Source organism: Aquarana catesbeiana, linkage group LG11 (assembly GCF_042186555.1).
Source record: "Aquarana catesbeiana isolate 2022-GZ linkage group LG11, ASM4218655v1, whole genome shotgun sequence".
Lineage (NCBI taxonomy): Eukaryota > Metazoa > Chordata > Amphibia > Anura > Ranidae > Aquarana > Aquarana catesbeiana.
Genome location: NC_133334.1, coordinates 139,533,497 through 139,556,920, shown reverse-complemented (window position 1 = coordinate 139,556,920; position 23,424 = coordinate 139,533,497). Strand labels below are relative to the sequence as shown.

The 23,424-nt window shown below is 40.4% G+C and overlaps 1 protein-coding gene across 1 annotated transcript in view; it reads left to right on the top strand.

Annotated features, from left to right (window-relative positions):
- ADCY7 (adenylate cyclase 7) overlaps positions 1 to 23,424 on the top strand; it is a 393,360-nt gene that overhangs the window by 166,605 nt on the left and 203,331 nt on the right. The window contains exon 3 of the mRNA XM_073604992.1: positions 1,969 to 2,169. Within this exon, the coding sequence (XP_073461093.1) occupies positions 1,969 to 2,169 (201 nt within the window). The remainder of the gene's footprint in view (positions 1 to 1,968; positions 2,170 to 23,424) is intronic.

Sequence of the window (23,424 nt, the reverse complement as noted above, 5' to 3'; positions counted from 1 at the left end):
GGAACACATAGGTAAATACCTGGATGATATGATCAAAGAGATGACTTAGTTAATTACCATCATATTTACAAGACACAAAAGATATAGTCTTAAAACTGGAAGGACTATCGGTACCAGAAGACACCCTTCTTGTTAGTGTTGACGTAGAATAACTTTATACGTTGATACCGCACAACTGGGGTCTAAAAGCTGTAAAATATTTATTGGAACTTAAATACCCAGAAATGGGGGGCCCAGAATTAATTTATTTGTGAATTACTTGATTTCCTATTGCAGAACAACTATTTTAGGAACACGTTATTAACAATTACGTGGCACCTCCATGGGAGCCCCTTGGGCCCCAGCCTTCGCATGTCTACATCTGGGACCATGGGAAGATATACATATATTTCATTATAGATGAATTTTTTTTTTTTAGGTAATATGTATAATGTCCTAGACTTGCAGTAGAACTGTGGCCTCCCATTTAAAAAAAAACAAAAACTGCTGCATCATCTGCATTTTTTGTTTTCCTTCGCTCTCCTTTAAAGTTTCACAAAGACTTGTTGATCCTACCAGTGAAGTCTTTGTGCAGCTTACGGTGACAGGGTAATAATACTGTTGCAGTGATCGAGAATTCAAAGCAGCATTGTCACCTTCATGTAAGCTATATCTGCTTCATCTACAGTGGGATGAAAAGCTGTTGCAGGGGGCATTGCTATGAGCTTTTTCACTGCTGATCTACAAGCCTGCAGCTTGTACCTGGCCACATGTAGTCCTATCCACTGCTTTCTGGATTGACAGCACTGCCTCTGCTACTGAAACCCTTCCACTGGGAGCTGCAGTGTCTTGGAGGAGCGTTTGAGGCACAGTTACTCTAAAGGGGGAAAAGGGAGGCTTCTGTAAACTTTTTGAGACTTGTGCCTGACACACAGGAGCTATAAGGTGTACTTGAATTAAAAACAATGTAATTGATTAATTTTAATCATAATTATTTTAAAATACCCCATAACAACACAAATCTATGGACTGCATGTAGTAGATTTTCACTGACACTTGGAAAGACAGTAAAACAGGTAATCTAAAGAGATTGGAAGCACCTACTTCTTTGTGTATGAAATATGGTTTGGAACATTTGATAGGACAAACAGGTAAATGAATGAAAGATTAACTAAAAATGTATGATAAAAAGTGAATACTGTAAAATACTCCAGCAGTTTTGACACGTTTTGACATTTAAGCAGAGTCTGTATAAGAACTTAACAGATATTGTCTCGTGGAGCCCACTATTTTTTTGTAAAATATAAAAGATGATGTTAAACCTAGTAAATAGATACCTAACATGTCATGTTTTAAAATTGTCATCATGTACTCTCTTTGAATAGCACAGGTTTGTGACTGGTTTAGGCTTAATGTACACGGAACGATTTACAACTTCCCCTGAACGATTTAACTTGACTGATCGTAAATGACATTTGAAAACGTCCGTTTTGCCACGTTTAGATACCGCATTTAGCTGCGTTTAGAAGCATTTTTTTTTTTTTTAAATGTTTGCAAATAGTCAAAAATGAAAAACGCCTGCAAACAAAACGTAGCTAAATGCGAGTTACCGCGTTTACACATGTTTACAAGCTGTTACAGGTGTTTGACATTTCAAATGCCCCTGAACATCAGTCCTGATCACATTTTATTTGCTTTCCAAAAAATGCTTCTAAACTCAACTGCCTATAAATGACTATAAATGACCCTGTGTACATGTACTGATAAGATAAAAGAGGAGAGTTCAGGGGCAGCTGAAAAAAATGCCCGACTGCTCCTAAACGTCCATTTATCAGCTGCAGTGTACATGAGGCCTTATAGTAAAAAAAAACAAAAAAAACTGCTGATTCATTCAGAGATTATTATGCTGTCATTTGAGAGTAAGTGACTGCTAGATATAATTGTGTGCATTAATCCTGCTTCTCTGACATCAATGTCCTCTTCCCACAGGACCCATCTCAAAATCTTGCCTTCATCATCACAGTATTCATGGCCCTGGTGATATTCTGTGCTTTGTATGTGTTGGTATACACAGAATCATTTGTGCGAAAATGGCTTCAGGTATTTTCCTTGGTGATCTGTGCCTGCCTGCTTGCCATTGGATATGTTTTAATTTATGAAAATCCAAGCAATGTCCAGACATGGGATCAGGTACGTTTCTGTTATGCTTTTTACTTTGCTAGTTAATTCTTACATTTCATGTGTAATTTTAATTTATGGTTCTTTTTAGAGAAGCAAAGTAACATGTACACTGACGGGATGCAACATGAACATTTATGTCAAAGTGCGATCTTTCAAAAAATTGAATCCTGCATGCAATAAAGGCAGCTATTAGTCTAATTATAAGTCTAGAAAATATTTTTTTAAATGTAGACAAGCAACTTTAACCTACTTTCCTTGGAATGGAAGAGCAACTATACAGCCTTCCATTAAGCATCAGAACCTATGTTCGGGTCTCCAGTAGATGATGCACATCTTTGGGAGAGCTGGGCAAGTAAACCTTACCTGAGTTTTTTTAGACACATTCAGCCTTTCGATGCTGAGGATGAGTGGATATGGGTAAGAAAATTATATATATATATATATATATATATATATATATATATATATATATATATATATATATATATATATATATATATATATATATATATATATATATATTAGTTTATTATATAAAAGGCCAGTACTTAAAGTAGGAGGCATGTGGGCTGCCATTCCTGACTTCTCTTTCAGAAAAATATGCTATTTCTTGGCCATCATGCAATTTAAAAAGCTTTGGTACTTTCCAAGTCCCTGTAATATATTTGCAGATCAGGAGTTCTGATATCAGGCTAGCTTTCCTGATCTGCATGCTTGTTCCAGGTCAGCGTTTCAAAGTACTGAAATTAGTCAGGCAACTAACAGCAATAAAAACAGACTGGTGTTCTAATCTAATCTCCACTCTATCAAAAGCTAAGAAAAGAAAAAAAAGTTTTGCCTTTAGTTATTGTAAACCCTCACCTTGTAAGCAACCCATTCAGTTTAAAATAGAAATGAAAGGCAAAACATTTGTGCATAGATATAAAAACATTATAAATACCTTTTCCCCCTTTTTTCAAAGTGATTACAATCCCTCTGTTTTCAGCTGCGTAAGAGGTAAGGGAGGAGAAACTGCAGTACACTAAGCTTCTCAGTGAAAGGTTGTGCAGGGGGGGTATCAGGACAAGTCTGATCATTGGAGGAGAGCAGGCTGAGTTCCCAGCATGGCTAGAGAACTGAGCATGGTGTGTTCTCCTGCTTAGTGTGGTCAGTTTTTAATAGGAAAGCAGAGGGACTGACAGGAACACCAGGGAGTTTACACAAAGGAAGCAATACAAAGAAAACTGGACTTTTTTTCATACAAGATCATGCTACAGCAGGCACATACCAGGAATTTGAAATGTTGGGTTTACAATTGTTTTAAGTTTGGTTTGGTTCACATCACTAGCTAGGCTTCATATTTTGTTGACTTTATAAATATGAAAAGCTGAAAATTTTCAAAAAAGTATCTTGTAAACGACAAACTAGGTTTGCTAGGGCAAAACTGCATCTGCAGCATGCCCCAAAGCTGTTGCAAGTATGCACAGCTCAGTGATCTGACACCCTTCCTGCAAAGTCAGGCCAATAGCTCTGCAATTGGCAGGGAACATGAGTTTTAGACCACTGCAGCAAGATCACTGCTCTTACAGAGGGAGCAACAGTCCTTAGCTACGGGCTATTGGTGGGGACATTCTGTATTAGTGGCAGATGGGCATTCTTACACTGATATGACAAGTAAGACATTGAAAACCTGTCATTTATTTACACTCTGAAATGATGGGTGAAAATTTCGTAAGAGTTTAGTTGAGGTTTAAAAAAAACGTATAACTTTCTATACTTCCAAGTATACTATGACTAATTACACCTACACAATCATTCTGTACTGACAAGATATTAAAGTTTACAAAAAAAAGTTTTTGAAAAATATGGAAACCATGGATTGAGTCCTATAGCAGTTGACCAGATTTGTAAAATGAAATCTGGAGACATATTTTTTTTTTTTTTTTTTTTATTGGTAAATGGTAAACTGTTTTATAAGCATATTTTCCTCAAATTATATCTGCAGTGTATGTGGTATGTGTTTAATGATTTTTTAATGATATATAGGTTATTTCTCACATTTCGTCCATGAGATAAAAAAAAGGTACCTCTTAGAATTTTTTGGGATATAACTACCAATTGTTAAGAAGATAAGATAGAGTAAAACTTTTTCAATGTATATTTTGTATTTTCTTCTTACCAAAGAATTTTGGTTCAACAATAACAATATAAATTTACAATTCAGAAGAGTAAGGCTGGGTTCACACTATTGTGAATTGGATGTGGATTTCTCTGCCTAGAATTTGCATGTCAGGAGATTGTGACCAGCTCTCTATGGAGCCGGTTCACACATCTCCGGAGCAGCTCCAGTGCAAATTGCACAGGAGTCCTGTGTGTCTTCTGGTCTGTTTCAGGTCTGAATTCTGCCAAAAAATCTGACTTGAAACGGTGAACAGGGACGCGCCGGACCCCTTCTGTGAGCCGCTCCCTGTGGCTGTGTAAACCCAGCTCAAAAGAATGCATTGTAACAACATGTACCTATATGAAATTTTTTCACACAAACAGAGCTTTCTTTTGGTGGTATTTAATTGCCACTGGGTTTTTTTTTTTTGCTAAACAAACAAAAAAAAAAAAAAAAACAATTTGAAAAAAGAGTTTTCCTTAGTTTCTGTTATAACATTTTGTAAATAAGTAATTTTTCTCCTTCACTGATGAGGCTGCACTGATGGGCACTGATATGCGGCAGTCATGGGCACTGATAGGTGGCACTGATATGTGGCAATGATGGGCACTGATAGGTGGCACTGATATGTGGCAATGATGGGCACTGATAGGCGACACTGATAGGTGGCAATGATGGGCACTGACAGGCAGCACTGATAAGCAGCAATGATGGGCACTGACAGGCAGTACTGATATGCAGCAATGATGGGCACTGACAGGCAGTACTGCAGCAATGATGGGCACTGACAGGCAGCACTGATAGGAGGCAATAATGGGCATTGATAGGCCGCAATTATGGGCACTAGTAGGTGGCACTGATGGGCACTGGCAGGCGGCACTGATGAGGTGGCAATGATGGGCACTGACAGGTGGCACTGACATGCATTACTGATAAGGAAGGGGTGGGGGCATTACTGATATAAGGGGGCTGTGAGCTAATGGGGTTCTCTAAGGGGGGTGCTGCTGATCTAATAGTTGATCACCAAACATTAGATCAGCAGTTAGTAGAGGCCCCAATTAGCTCACAGTCCCCTTATATCAGTTCCCCCCCCACCCTCTTCCTTAGAGACCTCCAGAGATCAGAGAGACCCCCCCCTTATATCAGCGCCTCCTGCCCTCTTTAACACATCCATTCAGATTGCCTTACCAGCAGGACCCGGGAGCTAATGCAACCAAGGAGGAAAGAGTGAGAGCCGAGCTGGGAGTGGAGCTGGGAGGTGGAGCTGCTCTAGGGCTATTTACCTCCCACTAAGCAGTGTGAACACCAGAAAAAGCATGTCATTAATTGCTAGGACAGCAACCAATGACTGCAAAGGAGATCATGGAGGCGGCGGGGGTGAGAGAGGCAACAGGAGGAGGAGACAGAGAGGCAGAGCCTGGACTGTCCGGGGCAATACTGGACAGGTGGCAACCCTTTCCGGGGATGTGGTCCAGGGACAATAGCCCGGGAATGTCTGGTCACCCTGGTCCTATATGCCAACTTCCTTGCTGAGTCATTGATCTTGTAATGGCTGCATGCAAGAGGCTTGAAGACCTTGTAGAAATGTCTCCACCTCCCTTTCCATCACCCCCTCTTTTTCCACCCCCCCTTTTTCCATTCCCCTCCTTTTCCTTCCCCCCCCTCCTTTTATTTGTTTATTTTTGCTCTTTCTTTTTTGGGTGTGGGTGTCTCCCTGGACTGCAAGGGATGCAACCCGAGCTCTTCCCTCTGTAATGTAACACCATTTATTTTGCTTCTTGTATTTTTTTTTTTTTTGCCTACAATTATATTTTGACTGTTATCTCTTGTTATGTTCCTTCTCCAACGCCTTGATCTATTAGTGTATAGACTGTACTACGTTTTACTGCAATATTTGTTTATTGCAAACAGTGGCACTTTTATGCAATATATTTCATCTTTTCTGTGACATTGTTTGCTTGAATTGCTTCCAAAATTTACACCTTGAAAATCAATAAAAACGTATTGATTAAAAAAAAATATAAAGTTTACAAAAGTGTTCGAAAATCAGATTCAGTTCATTTTCTAAAGCTTAAAGTGAAAGAAATCTTAGTTTATTCCTGTCTGTATAGTGCCACATTCTTACTCATCCATTACAGTATTTCTTTCATGAAAGAAACAGGTGTTGTCATTCAGGAGGGAGATAAGTTGCTCAGGTTTCTCCATGACCATAAGGGTGATGCAGCTGTACTCATTTACACAAAGGGTTCCAGTGTGTAAGAAGTGAAAACATAAGTGGCTTTTTACTACAGGTATATGGGAAGTTTTTCCTGTGATCTGTATCATCTACCTGTAAACGGATGCAAAACAAAATAGGATACATAATATTTGTATTCTTGGGTCAAATCCTGCTTGAAATAAGTGAAACCTGAATTTTTCAGTGAACCCAATTTAAGTCTATATACTAAATTCTGCCTATTTCCAAGGCTAATAGCCAAGCTATTGTCCAAAAAGGGAATGGGGAGCTGGGCACTGCCATGGGGGACATTTAAAAAGAAAGAAAAGTGACTTTGAAGGTGATAGCAAAACACCAATCCTTTATGCTTGGCAGCTGCCAGTGTGATTTTCATGGACAGTGCCAGTGATGGCAGTGTATGTTTTGCCATTACATATTTTGGATGTGTAATTGATTTTTTTTTTTTTTACTTTTATATTGATTTAATTAGATTCATATGTGTATATATGTATGTGTGTGTGTGTGTGTGTGTATATATATATATATATATATATATATATATATATATATATATATATATATATATCACCCCATTCTGATTCATTTCAAAGGCTTTTTTAGGTAGTTTTGGCTTCAAGATCAGATTTTTTTTTTTTTTTTTTATCCAGTGGCAATAGAAATGAATAAAATTGGCCAGTGGCATAACAATATAATAGTATAGTTTGCAAGCTTCTTTTTTTGGCAGAACCACACTGCATTATCCTAAAAGTTTATTAGAATTTTAAAACAGAATGCACAAAAACATTTCAAAACCACAATCCCTAAACCCCTCGCAACCCCTGTATCCCCAATTATTTCTGTATGTATGCAAAAAATAAAAACTGAAGGTATGTGTTTGGTAGTAATAGGTCAGCAATTTGATGGTATGCAAGCACTTGAATGGGCAGCAAATAGAATGAGACAAGGCAGGTTTTGTTTTGCAATTAAACTTAGAGTGTATTATTTGAGGGACAATAGCCACAAATAATGCACAGTGGGTGGAAAGTATGTAAGCAGCTTTATAAGGACAAATATGTAATAGAGACAGATGAGGCAGGTTTTATTTTAAAATAAGTATTAGAGTGTATTTTATTAGGGACAATAGCCACAAATATTTGCTGGAGCACTGGAATAGTCTCAACATCAACTACTTTGAAACTGGACCTATTCTGATATTTCCGCACACATGTAAAAATCTGTATTTTTTTTAGCTAGAAAACTATTTAGAACCTGCATATATATATATTAGGGCTGTGGAAATTAAAGATTAATTCCTCGATTAATCGTTATTTTTTTTGATCTGCCTGCCCTGGGGCCGCTTTGGGCAAGTTGAGGCTGCAGTGCAGCGCTCCGCTCTCTCCTCCTCCTCCACTATATGTCATACACAGTCTGCAGGCACCTCCCGCTGTGTGTCTCCAAGCTGAGTGTGAAAACTTTGGCCAAGCTGTGAGAAAAGTCCCGTCCTCCTCCTAGATCAGCTCGTGTGATAGACGCAGTGTTCTGTCTATCACACAAGCTGATCTAGGAGGAGGGCAGGACTTTTCTCATAGCGCGGCCAAAGTTTTCATGCTCCGAAGCACCCAGTGGGAGATGCCTGTAAACTGTGTAATCCAGGCACAGGCACTGACTACAGTGAGGCTGCGATTATGGGCACGGTGAGACTGCATTATGGGCACGGTGAGACTGCATTATGGGCACGGTGAGACAGCATTATGGGCACGGTGAGGCTGCCATTATAGGCACGGTGAGGCTGCGATTATGGGCAGGATGAGACAGCATTATGGGCATGATGAGGCTGCGATTATAGGCACGGCAAGGCTGCGATTAGGGGCACGGTGAGACAGCATTATGGGCAAGGTGAGGCTGCGATTATGGGCACGGTGAGACTGCATTATGGGCACGGTAAGTCTGAGATTATGGGCACGGTGAGGCTGAGTTTATGACGTGTGATGTCCTAGCCATGCCCCGCTATGTCCGGCTTCGGCCATTGCCATAACAACGGTGCTAAATCAGCTAAAAGTAGTTGGTTCTGTATGTGCGTTATAATTAATCAAAATTAGTCGATTAATCGATTAAAAAAAAATCGATTCATCGAACACGAAAATTTTAATCAGTAACAGCCCTAATATATATATATATATATATATATATATATATATATATATATATATATATATATATATATATATATATATATGTATATGTATGTAAATGTATACAGTCAGTCCCATAAATATTGGGACATCAACAAAATTCTAATCTTTTTGGCTCTGTACACCACCACAATGGATTTGAAATGAAACGAACGAGATGTGCTTTAACTGCAGACTTTAAGCTTTAATTTGAGGGTATTTACATCCAAATCAAGTGAACGGTGTAGGAATTACAACAGTTTGTATATGTGCCCTCCCACTTTTTAAGGGACCAAAAGTTATGGGACAGATTAACAATCATGCATCAAACTTTCACTTTTTAATACTTGGTTGCAAATCCTTTGCAGTCAAATACAGCCTTTTTAATACTTGGTTGCAAATCCTTTGCAGTCAATTACAGCCTGAAGTCTGGAATGCATAGACGTCACCAGACGTTGGGTTTCATTCCTGGTGATGCTCTGCCAGGCCTCTACTGAAATTATCTTCAGTCCCTTCTTGTTCTTGGGGCATTTTCCCTTCAGTTTTGTTATCAGCAAGTGAAATGCATGCTCAATCGGATTCAGGTCAGGTGATTGACTTGGCCATTGCATAACATTCCACTTCTTTCCCTTAAACTCTTTGGTTGCTTTTGCAGTATGCTTCGGGTCATTGTCCATCTGCACTGTGAAGCACCATCCAACGAGTTCTGAAGCTTTTTGCTGAATATGAGTAGATAATATTGCCCGAAACACTGCTTTTGTCAGCAGTCACATCATCAATAAATACAAAAGAACCAGTTCCATTAGCAGCCATACATGCCCACGCCATGACGCTACCACCACTGAAGAAAAGTATACCGTATATACTCGTGTATAAGTCGAATTTTTCAGCCCCTTTTTTGAGGCTGAAAGTGCCCCCTTCGACTTATACACGAGTCACCGCCGTCTGCCTACATGATCAGCGTGTCATGCAGGCAGACGGCGGCCAGCGTGTGCTACATAGCACTCGGCAGCGGCTCTCACAGTTTAAAAGCCGCACCTCCTTGTCTGTGATAGGCAGTCAGTGTACAGCCTATCACGGACATTCTCTCATCCTCGTCCGGATGAGGATGAGAGAATGTCCGTGATCGGCTGACCGCTGACTGCTGGGAAATTGAGTTTTTTGGACGAGGAGGCGGCACGGCTTTTGAACAGTGAATGGCCGCCGAATACTACACGGTGATCGGTGCAGAGCGGCGCACGGAGGATGCACAGGACACAGGTAGGATACACACACACAGACACATGCACATGCAAACAGCTACATATACACATGACAGATACACAGGACACAGGTACATGCACATATACACAGGTACATGACACAAGTACATATACACATGACACATATGCACAGGACACATGACACATATGCACAGGACACAGGGAGGTATACAGCTGCAGATGGGCATTGTTGACCCTCTTTTTCCACTTACAGTAGCTGTGCATTTCTCACCCTCGTCTTATACTCGGGTCAATAAGTTTTTCCCATTTTTTTGTGGTAAATTAGGGTCTCGACTTATACTCGGAACGACTTATACTCGAGTATATACGGGTAGGTTAATATCTAAATATTCTTTTTTTCAGGGGCATTTCTGGATTTATAGCAATGTCTTTGTGTTATATGTCAGTGTCCTCTCCTAGAGGGTAGGGTGTATAGGAGATATGTTTCTGTACTTTATCCAAGGCCACATTTCCAACTTACTTTTAGGAATTAGTTTCTTAGTAGAAATGTAAGAATCCTTCATTCATACGATGCTTTCAGAAAGGTTGTTTATTTGTTCAGAAAGATAAGCAAAGACAAGATTGACTTCTGGTAACATCTGGCATGGTGATGGTCTCAGAAGGAGGAGGAGGAGACATCTTGATGTTACATTGTCCAAAGCGTAGGGTTACTTCTCTCTTCAACCCTACTCCATACCCCTAACTACCATACGTCTCGTGCACTCTTATATTGTTTCATAATGTTATGTCAGCATATCCTAGAATAACACCCATTCTTATATGGCTTCAGTCTATAGATACAGTTGTATAACTCCACCCATTGTCCTGACATAGCAACTCAAAATTAGAAATATCTACCCAGCTAAACTACTCCTCTCTGTCCTCCGTCCTGTAACCTTCAGAAACCATCACTAATTACATATAACATTGATGTGTTTCATATATTTTTTCAGAAATTTTTATCACTTAAAATAATAATAAACTTAAAATCTTCTAACAACCACCATGGTTCACTGATGAGGTGGTATGCTTTGGATCATGAGCAGTTCCTTTCCTTCTCCATACTCTTCTCTTCCCATCACTCTGGTACAAGTTGATCTTGGTCTCATCTGTCCATAGGATGTTCCAGAACAGTGAAGGCTTTTTTAGATGTTGTTTGGCAAACTCTAATCTGGCCTTCCTGTTTTTAAGGCTCACCAATGGGTTACATCTTGTGGTGAACTCTCTGTATTCACTCTGGTAAAGTCTTCTCTTGATTGTTGACTTTGACACACATGCACCTACCTCCTGGAGAGTGTTCTTGATCTGGCCAACTGTTGTGAAGGGTATTTTCTTCACCAGGGAAAGAATTCTTCGGTCATCCACCACAGTTGTTTTCCGTGGTCTTCCGGTGTTGTTGAGCTCCCCGGTGCATTCTTTCTTTTTAAGGCTGTTCCAAACAATTGATTTGGCCACACCTAATGTTTTTGCTATCTCTGATGGGTTTGTTTTGTTTTTTCAGCTTAATCATAGCTTGCTTCACTGATAGTGACAGCTCTTTGGATCTCGTATTGAGAGTTGACAGCAACAGATTCCAAATGCAAATAGTACACTTGAAATGAACTCTGGACCTTTTATCTGCTCCTTGTAAATGGGATAAAGATTAGAGTTGTGTCGATGTCCTAATATTTATGGACCTAACTGTGATAGATAATATATATAATATATTATGTATATGTATATGTGTGTATATATGTGTATATATATATATATATATATATATATATATATATATATATATATATATATATATATATATATATATATATATATTTATTATGTGTGTGTGTGATATATATATACCGTATTTATCGGCGTATAACACACACTTTTTTCCCTTTAAAATCAGGGGAAAATCGCAGGTGCGTGTTATACGCCGATCCCCCGCTGACTGTGAGCAGAGGAGCGATCGCCGCCGACATTCATACATAGCGGAGTGTCCTCGGCTAGGTTCGGCTAGCTCCGCTCACAGTCACGCCCAGTCCCGCCCTAAGATGGACATAACACAGGGACTGGGCGTGACTGTGAGTGGAGCTAGCCGAGTACACTCGGCTATGTATGAATGTTGGCGGCGCTCGGCTCCGCCCACAGGAGGAGCCGAAAGCAGCCGAGAGTCTCGACGGCGCCATATTTAAAAACGGCAGTGACACTACAAGGCTGCAGTGTCACTGGGCAAGGCTGCAGATGACACAACAAGGCTGCAGATGACACAACAAGGCTGCAAATGACACAACAAGGCTGCAAATGACACTGGACAAGGATGCAAATGACACTACAAGGCTGAAGATGGACACTGATAAGGCTGCATTGATGGCAATTTAAGTGTAAGTTTAAAATTCTCTCCTAAACTTGGGGTGCGTGTTATACGTCGGCGCGTGTTATACGTCGATAAATACGGTGTATATATATAAATAATTTTGTTATGCAGAGGCCCTGTTGAATAAAATAGTGGTTGTTTTTTATGTCTTTTGCAGCCATTTCAAAATGCAAATTTTGAGGAAAAAATACACTTTAATGAATTTTAGTGCACACAAACACAATATAACACCCACTTTTTTGGTAAGATATAAAAGATATTACGCCAAATAAAGATACCTAACATGTCATGCTTTAAATTTGTGTACACATGTGGAGCAGCAAACTACGGTACCTAAAAATCTACATAGGCACACACTTTATCAGTCTAGAGTTGTACAGTAGGTCTGGCCCTAGAATTTTTGTCTCACTCTGATTTTCATGACGATACCTCACATGTGTGGTGCAATCACCGTTTATATATGTGTGTAGGACCTACATGCCCACATTTGCTCGTGAGCACAGAGGGATAGGGACACTTTCAAACTGGTTTCTTTTTAAATTTAAATTTCATTTTAAGTGCATTTTTTTACACTATTCTTTTTTTTTTTTTTTTTTTATTAACGTTGCTTTTACGAGGGATGAACAATGTGTGATGTTATACTACCCTAAACCTTTAATCCAGCCTCTAAATTATTGCAGTTGTTTCTTTAAACCAAAATTAAGAAAAAGCACTGACGAAAAAAAGCCCCTTTGAATCTAACCAATCAGCATTTTTTTATAATTCTTAATGTTCTGTGTAAGTTGTGGCATAGCTGTGGTGTGTCCTTTGCCTACACATTTCTGCATTTACAAGAAGGTATTTACTTTACTCTGTAAAGAGTTAAATAGCTGTGTGCAAAGTTTTACAAACATAATTTTGTGTTATTGCTGTACATTAATGAGCCAGCCATTTTTGAGATAAAGCAGAGAAGGATTAGATCCTTGGCCAAATGTTTATTACTGTAGGTGTAGAGATTTCACCCTATTTGTGTCCTACATGTCCCAGGACATGATGCAATTTTTAGCTTCTTCCACTGTCAGCCTCCCTTGCCAGTCTTATGCCAACCTAGCCCCTATCCAGTGATTTTGGCTGGGTAGTCCCCTTGGCTCTTGCTTACCATATGTACAGTAATTATGAATGCTAGTGTTGTTTTTTTTGTTTACTGTTCACACTTACTTTTGATTAACAAAGTTCCATAACTTACCTATGAGAAGATAAAGCTGGAACAGTTCTGATTTAATCAGTGGACAGTTGGACAATTGGACGCATTAGAACTGAAATGTTCAGCAGTGATCCGAGGCCATTGTTTAGTCTCGGACAAAATCTGCACTTGACAGTATTGCTTGCCAAAATTATTGCTTCCTACAGACTAAAATTATTTAACAGTTACCAGAATAACAAACAGCTGGTAATGCGTAAAGTGTATCGGTATTCTACTGTTATAGTGTTGTCTACTTGGAATATGTCCAGTCTGATTTTCAAGTCTGGAATTAAAGTCTAAAATGCAGCTGCCCAACAGAACTGTAGTTGGTTGCCTATGTTAAAGTAGAGCACTGACCAAACAGTTATATAAATGATATTGCCAGTCAAAATAAATTTTAAATTTTATGCAGTTACACAGTATTATCACATCATATAGACAAGGAATTATTATGACACAATTATTCAGAGCTTGGAGGGCTCTTTAGTTTCTGGGTATTGCTTTTCTACCATTGGCCTACTTACTGGATTATGAATGATTCCCTTACTTTGGAGGGATTTCCTCTTATTTCCTGTTTTGGCTATGGGAGAGGAAGTGATAGTAAATCTCCACAATGGGACACAGATGGCAACAAAAAAACTGACAGGGATTACAACCCTCCCTTACTCTATCAAAAATAAAAAAAATAAAAAAGTGTTACCTTTAGTGACACTTTAAGGAATGTTTATTGTTTATCCCAAGACATTGTTGTTTAGGCATAGGCAGATTACAAATGTTAGAAATTCTGCAGCATTGCTACACTTGGAATATCAGTGCAAGATAATACAAGTGAGAAAGGTTCCTAAGCATTTAGGCATTATTTGCACTTGAAACATCTGTGTTTACGAATGTTGTTCATTGTGGTTTACCAAGGAAGAACTCATTTTTCTCTGAAGAAAGAAACAAATGTAACCATTTTTAATATTCAGAGCAAACTCGCCCATCCATCCATGTCCCCATGCATTATTGTTTAGAGAAATCACTTTGAACCCCCCCCCCCCCCCCCTGCATTCTAGCCATGGCCCTCTTGAATAAAGGGCAGATGATTACTTCCTGGAATCCATCTAGTCAGGCAGGCAGGAGGGTGTGCTTAGCTGAGAAAGCCCCTCCTCCATATAAAAGAAAAAAAATTAGGATTCCTGGGAATTTCGATCTAGATCAGAAACCAGGAAGCTGCTGAAGAAATATAACATACAAAGTTTAAAACAAATTTAGGGAACACACATGAGCAGTGAACCAAGATGGCTGCTCGGTGATGTCACTCCTAAACCCCTGGACACATCAGCTAACATTTTAGCTTCCTGAAGAGCATTCCCACTTTCCTTTTTGTGAGCTTTGCTCCCTGACACCCTGCTGCACTCCGTGGAAAAGAAAATGGTTGTCACTCGCGCTTCAAGTGCCAAAGCGGCCAACCACTCCGACAGCAAGGCCTTCCCACTAGCCATCATGTCGGAAGCCCTGGACTGTGGTTTGGAGCCCTCCCCGCCACTGCTTTTGGGCGACCTGAGCCCGTTCTGTAATGCAGAGAGCACCACAGAAGCCCTACCAGAGCAGCTACCCCTGACTGAAAGATGCAAAGCTGCTGACCCACTTTAAAGCCAGATTACAAAGCTACCTCCAAGCTTGCCGCACACCTGACCAAGAAGATCAGAGAATTGGGGAACAGCACCAATGACCTAAAAGACAAAATGGATCAGAAAGGAGCTGGAAACAGCTCTGCTATGTCTCGAGGACTTCAAGAACAGATCCCGCAGGGGCAATCTGCACCTCCAAAGCAGAAACTGTTACCAATATCACCTCTACCACCACGGCACTCTTTCAGTTTCCTTCTGGTGCCCACCATACCTGAGTGGTTGACCGCATACGCAGAGCACTGGGGCCCACCCAGGGACATCAGCATCAGATTTACCTACTATCGCACCAAAGAAATCCTCCTGATGGTGGCGTGGGACGGGACAAAGCAGATTTTCAATTCCAAGATTATCTTTATCAACTGTTCGAAAATTTAGCCCAGGTGACTATCTAGAAACGCAGACAGATGAAACCCTTCACAACAGCTCAATTGCATCAGCAAATAAAATGCAAGTGGGGCTTTCCTTTCAAGCTAATTTTCACCTATCGAGGGCATTGCACCTTTTGCCAGCAGGGGATGGAGCCGACAGCCTGGTCAAATCCTCCAACTCTTGACCCTCTCCTGGACACTTGGGGCCACCTGTGGGAGAAAGCTGTGGGCCGTAAGCACTCCTCTCCTTGCACTTTTTCAACGGCTCCCCAGCTCCGACCTGGGCTGAACTCAGAGGGGTAAGACTGTCTTCTATTTGATCTATAGTGTCTATCCTTAGCCTGTGTCATGCCTGCCTCTAGCGTAGGTGGTCAGGAACTATAGCTGGCTTCTGTTTTTCTTTCTTTGCCTATAGCAGCCCCTTTTCCCATAACGCAAGCAGGCCTGCCAATACTCGGTTTCCCCCAGGTCTTATACACAATGCTATAGTGCCTGGCTACCTGGGCAGGCTCAAACTGAGCACAGTGAACAGGTCCTTGCGGTTGGCAAACAGGCAGAGTGGCCAGTGAGTCTAGGTTCAGGGCAGGCTGAGTTCTGAGCATAGTTGATATCCAATTTGAGGTCGTTAAGAAGAGAATCCAAACTAGCAGGAACAGGGCAAACAGGGAGCTTAAAGTACGTGTTACAAACACGATCACAAGCATGAGACTGCAGGCTTGGCTGTGTTAAATCAGGTTTGGTCTACACCCAGTGACTTGCTACATCAATCACCTTGCAGATAGACAGGCAGACAGGGAGAATGCATCATAGCCAAAAGTAGGATGCTGGAATCAGACCAGCAGCTGTCATGGACACAGGAGTGTTTACATGCTTCTGACAGCCTGCAGACAATTGTTAACCCCTTTTGAGCAAGCTTTGGTGCTGTTCCTTTTTAACTGCTTCCGGACCGCCCACTACACATATACTGCGGCAGGGTGGCCTGGCTGCGCAAACTGACATACCTATACATCGGTCCATGCATGAGATACAGCGGGCGCACGCCTGCCACGTGCTACAGAAACTCGCCAGTGGGTCCGGGGGACTCTATGTCCGCCGGCCACCCACGATCGTGGTAAAGAGAGGCAGAACGGGGATCTGCCTATGTAAATAAGGTGGATCCCCGTTCTGAAGGCACAATACTGAGATCAAAAAACCAAAGATAATAATAGTGCGCCAACCAAAACAAAGAAAGAGCTGCCAACACAACAATCAGACAAATTGCGATGAAAGTATGGTGTGGATAAGTGTGGCGCTAAAAAAATATTATAAATGTACATTAGTGAGCAAAGTCAAACAGAATAGCCTCTGAGAGACGGTATGCACAATAAAGTGTATTAGTGAAACTTTATCAAAATTGAGAGTGACAGCAATATATACCCTAGAGTGATGGAATAAAAACACCTAAGTGGAACATATATGAAATGTTAGCCAATACTGACAAAAACCAATGTGAATAGGATATGTATAAAAAAATCTTACGACTACTACACATCCCAATAATGGGAAGGAGTAGTACAAATAACTAAAAGTGAAACAAGAAAAAGTGAAACAAAAAGATGAAACAATAAGATATAATATGATATCATATTTTTTAAGACATCCTAAGACTGTAATGTCCCCAAATGTGAAATCAAAACAAATGGTGAAAAAACAAAATCTGAAATGTTGCAATTATAGGCTAGAAACATATGGACTGGGGCTAGAACACCAGACATAAACTTTTAAGTTACTAATATAACCAGAAGTCCAGAAACCAATGGGTATACATCTGGAAACGCAGACCGAAGAAATCAGCAGTGGCCGAAAAAAGGAATGTGGAAATGGGAGTCCCCCAAATCTAAGGATGGCATCCACAAGATAGAATATCCAGCTTGTAAGTGAAAGGGATATGAAGAGGTACCCTTACCAGCAGTGATGGACTCCCAGCCAGCGGCTTGGGGGTCAAACAGGCTTGTAATGGAGCAAGGGAAACAGCTCTTTGTCCCCAATGGCAGGAGTTGATAGAAGGATAAAGGCACTCACCAACCGACACTCACTGATCTCACCGACTCTCGGCTTTGATGGTGTAGATGAAGGGCTGTTCGCCAAAGAATGAACTCCATGCAGTGGGTGGAAGTCCTCAAGGGAAAAAAAGGGATCAAGAAGGGAGGCTCCCCATAGTGTAAATCAGCTTATCAAAAAGCTTTTATTTAAAATAAAATAATAAAAAATACACTCTGGCTCATAGGTAAAAGTCAGGTATATAACGGTTTTAAAAAGTGCTTAAATCAAATGGTGGCAAGACAGGCATCACAAACCCAACGCGTTTCGTCCAATAGGACTTCAGCAGGTGTATATGACTGTCTGCCACTCATGCCTGTATATATACATAACCTTATAATACACAAATAATAACAGCTGTTCATGCCATGAGAGCCGCCACTTCCGGGTCACCGGAAAATGGCGTCAGTATTAATAATCAACCAATCAGGATGGCTCTCAAAATCATCCATGACCAAGCCTCCATCTGGATGACCCAATCAAGAGAAGATTGTAGATGGCATCGGGGTCAGAGGACCCCGTCCCTGCAAATGGACGAGTCTATTGTAAAGACATCGCTCCCCGTGACCAATCCTCGAACGGAGGTAGGGCTATACTGGGACAACCAATCAGGGATCACGTTTAAAAGCGTGTGACGTCACTCCGGAAAATAGCCGGAAGTAGTAGGGACGTGAGAAGCTGTGAGACGCAGATGTAGGCCGCGCCTCGCAGTAACAGGTCACGTGGGCGTGAAACGTCACTCGGCTAGCGTTAGGAAGTGACTGAAACAACAAACAAAAAGCAAAACCCGTGAGGCGCACATGCGAGTCATGCCTCACTCTAATGGGACCCGTGTGCGTAAGAAAATAAACGAAATAGAAGGCATTGGAACGCAAATGCGGTCCAGCCTGCAATGATAGAAAAGTGAACCCCATAACAATATGTACATGGCGGCTGACATGGCACAAACATTGCTGGACGGGGAAAAAATTTTATAATGCATGATGATATGTAATATAATATCGCAACACAGTGGGGTCCCTGATGGATTTACTACATTAATGGATCACAATAAACATCAAATATGGCGATAATACCACAAAGAACTATAAATGAAGAATAAGATAAGAGCATTGGAGCGTAAAAAAAATATAACTAAGATATTCATAAAGATATGCAGCGAACAGACCTTAAGATAAATTAAAATAGATAAAAATAAAAATATAAAAATATATATATGTATTCAGGGCCTGGAAAAGAAGAAAACAACTACTCAATGGATGGCCACTGGGTATATGGTAAACCAAGTAGACGTCAGGAAAACATCCTACCGGTATGATAGGTGTATGGAACAATCAATAGATGGTATATCAATATTAAAACAACATAAGTAATAAATAGCTGGTCAAAAAGGATATCAGAATCAGGACTGATTAATAAAAGCATTTATGTCCCAATCAATATTCAGACCAAATGGCGAATAGCATTTTAATTGGTGTATCCAAAAAGTCTCTAATCTAGACACGCCCCTCTTCAAAGATTCGCCCCTCCAATGGGGGATGAATTTATCAATAACTTGGAACTGAGTTCCATTAGGATTTTTATCATGACAATGCAAAAAATGTTTAGGGACGCTATGGTTTGTAAGGCCCTTTTTGATGTTGGCTATATGTTCGTTACCTCTTACAGCAAATGTGCGAATGGTGCGTCCCACATATTGTTTTTTGCAGGGACACGTGATCAGATAGACCACGTATCTCGTTTCGCATGTCAGAAAATGTTTTATCTGGTATTCCTTCCCCGTGGAAGTGGAAAGAAACGTCTCCGTTCTCCTCCGCCCACATACATTATGAATACAAACGTTGCACCGTTTGCAAGGGAAAAAACCTTTCATGTTATGAAAGAAAGAACGAATCACAGGGGGGTCAGTAATATTGGGAGCAATTTGACTTTTAATAGATGGAGCCCCTCTATAAATAACGCCACCTCGTTCTGGAAGTACGGGGCCTAGTATTGGATCATTTTTCAGGACCCTCCAGTGTCTTGATAAAATCTCCTTGATCTGTCTGTGTTGTACAGAGAAATTGGTCACAAGGGACCATTTATGTTTACTATCGGGACCACCTTTGGGTTTGTCTACTAACAGAGACTCTCTGCTGACCTTAGCGATGTTAGTAATTTCTTTATCGATTTCCACCGAGTCGTAACCTTTATTAACAAACCTAGACTTCAAAATTTGTGTTTGATGTAAATAGTCATTAAGATTGCTGCAGTTACGTCTAATCCGCGTAAACTGGCTGCGTGGTACTGATTTCAGCCAGGTGGAGTGATGACAACTGTCGACCGGAATATAACCATTCCGGTCGGTGGGTTTAAAAAACGTTTTGGTTTCCAGATGGTCATCCACTACTGATATTTCAAGATCTAGAAAATGGATCACAGAAGAGCTAACCTCATACTTCAGTTCTATCCCTATGTCATTATCATTAAGTCTACGTAAAAAGGCATGCAAGGAATCGACATTTCCCCTCCACAGGAGGAGGATGTCGTCTATGTACCTCACCCACAGGACAGGCTCCGGAGGATTGAGGGCATAGACGACATCCTCCTCCCAACGGCCCATAAAAATATTGGCCAGACTGGGGGCGAACTTAGCACCCATAGCCACTCCCTTCTGTTGAATGAAGAAATCCCCATTGTACCAAAAGTAATTGTGTTTGGTCGCAAACCTTAAGAGATCCATAATAAATCTCTGTTGGGTTTTGGGGATGGACTCCTCCCTGGACAAGAAGAGTTCTACTGCCGCAAAACCCGCATTGTGGGGTATGGAGGTATATAGTGACGTAACGTCAGCTGTAACCAAGAGAAGATCATTATTGTAAGCAATATTATTCAACTTGGAGATGGTATCTTTGGTATCCCTCAAATATGATGGTAGGGTTTGGACAATAGGTTGTAAGAAAAAAATCGATGTATTTACCTATGCGGGAAGTAATGGAATCAATGCCGCTAATGATAGGGCGACCGGGAGGTTGGGTGACGTTTTTATGTACTTTTGGTAAATAATATATTACCGGGATTCTTGGAGCTACCGGGATCAAAAAACTTTTTTCTTTATGATTAAGAATACCCAACTGAAACCCAGTATCAATTAGGTCAGTGAGTGATTTATACATTGATCAGTGGATTTTTTTTTTAGCACTGATCACTGTAATAATGTCACTGGTCCCCAAGAAGTGTCACTTGAGGTCAGATTTGTCCGCCGCAATGTCACAGTCCCACTAAAAATTGCAGATCGCCACCATTATAAGTAAAAACAATAAAAAAAAAAATAAGTCCATAAATCTATCCCCTATTTTGTAGACGCTATAACTTTTTTGCAAACCAATCAATATACGCTTATTGCATTTTTTTTTCTTTTTACCAAAAATATGTAGCAGAATACATATTGGCCTAAACTGGTGAATACATTTTTTTTTTTTTTTTTTTTTTTATATTTTCTTCTTGGATATGTATTATAGCAGAAAGTAAAAAAAATATTTTTTTTTTTCAAAATTTTTTCGTTTATAGCGCAAAAAATAAAAACCACAGAGGTGATCAAATACCACCAAAAGAAAGCTCTATTTGTGGGAAAAAAGGGACATCAATTTTGTTTGGGTACAACGTCTCACGACTGCGCAATTGTCAGTTAAAGCAACGCAGTGGTGTATCACAAAAAATGGCCTGGTAATTAAGGGGGTAAATCCTTCTGGGACTGAAGTGGTTAATGTGATATCCCACAACCCTAATATTGACAAGGTTAGATGACATCCATGGGGTTATATTATATGTTGGTTACCGGATGTTGTTCCACTTGTTTCTTGCATCTACTGAACACCGGTAGGTCACCGGGAAACTGATGTGTTTATAATGGAAGGCTCCTGTATGTTATTGTTTTCAGTGTCTTGAAAAATTATTCATACCCCTTGAAATTTTCCACATTTTGTCATGTTTCAACCAAAAACGTAAATGTGTTTTATTGGGATTTTATTTGATAGACCAACGCAAAGTGGCACATAGTTGTGAAGTGGAAGGAAAATAATAAATGGTTTTCAATTTTTTTTTACAAATAAATATCTGAAAAGTGTGGCGTGCATTTGCATTCAGCCCCCCTGAGTCAATGCTTTGTAGAACCACCTTTCGCTGCAATTACAGCTGCAAGTCTTTTTGGGTATGTCTCTAGTAGCTTTACACATCTAGAGTGAAATTTTTGCCCATTCTTCTTTGCAATATAGCTCAAGCTCTGTCAGATCGATGGAGAGCGTCTGTGAACAGCAATTTTCAAGTCTTGCCACAGATTTTCAATTGGATTTAGGTCTGGACTTTGACTGGGCCATTCTAACACATGAATATGCATTGATCTAAACCAGGGGTCCCAAACTGGGGCCCTCCAGCTGTTGCAAAATTACAAGTCCCATGAGGCATTGCAAGGCTTACAGTTGCAAGCATGACTCCATCAGGCACAGGCATGAAGGGACTTGTAGTTATGCAACAGCTGGAGGGTCGCTAGTTTGAGACCACTGATCTAAACCATTCCATTGTAGCTCTGGCTGTATGTTTAGGGTGGTCATTCTGCTGGAAGGTGAACCTCCGCCCCAGTCTCAAGTCTTTTGCAGACAGGTTTTCTTCTAAGATTGTTCTGTATTTGGCTTCATCCATCTTCCCATCAACTCTGACCAGCTTTCCTGTCCCTGCTGAAGAAAAGCATCCCCACAACATGATGCTACCACCACCATGTTTCACGGTGGGGATGGTGTGTTCAGGGTGATGTGCAATGTTAATTTTCTGCCACACATAGCGTTTTGCTTTTAGGCCAAAAAGTTAAATTTTGGTCTCATCTGACCAGATTACCTTCTTCCACATGGCTTATCGCAAACTGCAAACGGGACTTCTTATGGCTTTCTTTTTGCCACTCCTTCCATAAAGGCCAGATTTGTGGAGTGAATGACTAATAGTTGTCCTGTGGACAGATTCTCCCACCTGAGCTGTGGATCTCTGCAGCTCCTCCAGAGTTACCAAGGGCCTCTTGGCTGCTTCTCTGATTAATGCTCTCCTTGCCCAGCCTGTCAGTTTAGATGGATAGCCATGTCTTGGTAGGTTTGCAGTTGTGCCATACTCTTTCTCTTTTCGGATGATGGATTGAACAGTGCTCTGTGAGATGTTCAAAGCTTGGGATATTGTTTTATAACCTAACCCTGCTTTAAACTTCTCCACAACTTTATCCCTGAGCTGTCTGGTGTGTTCCCTGGCTTTCATTATGCTGTTTGTTCACTAAGGTTCTCTAACAAACCTCTGAGGGCTTCACAGAACAGCTGTATTTATACTGAGATTAAATTATACAGGTGGACTCTATTAATTAGGTGACCTCCAAAGGCAATTGGTTCCACTAGATTTTACTTAGGGGTATCAGAGTAAAGGGGGCTAAATACAAATGCACGCCACACTTTTCAGATATTTATTTGCAAAAATTTTAAAACCATTTATCATTTTCCTTCCTCTTCACAATTATGTGCCACTTTGTGTTTATCTGTCACATAAATTCCCAATAAAATAGATGTTTGGTTGTACAGTGAGGGAAAAAAAGTTTTGATACCCTGCTGATTTTGTACGTTTGCCCACTGTCAAAGAAATGATCTATAATTTTATATTATAATATTAAGAAAAATGCATTTCAAAAAAAGTTTTATAAATTAATTTGCATTTTAATGCATGAAATAAGTATTTGATCCCCTAGCAGTCAGCAAGATTTCTGGCTCCCAG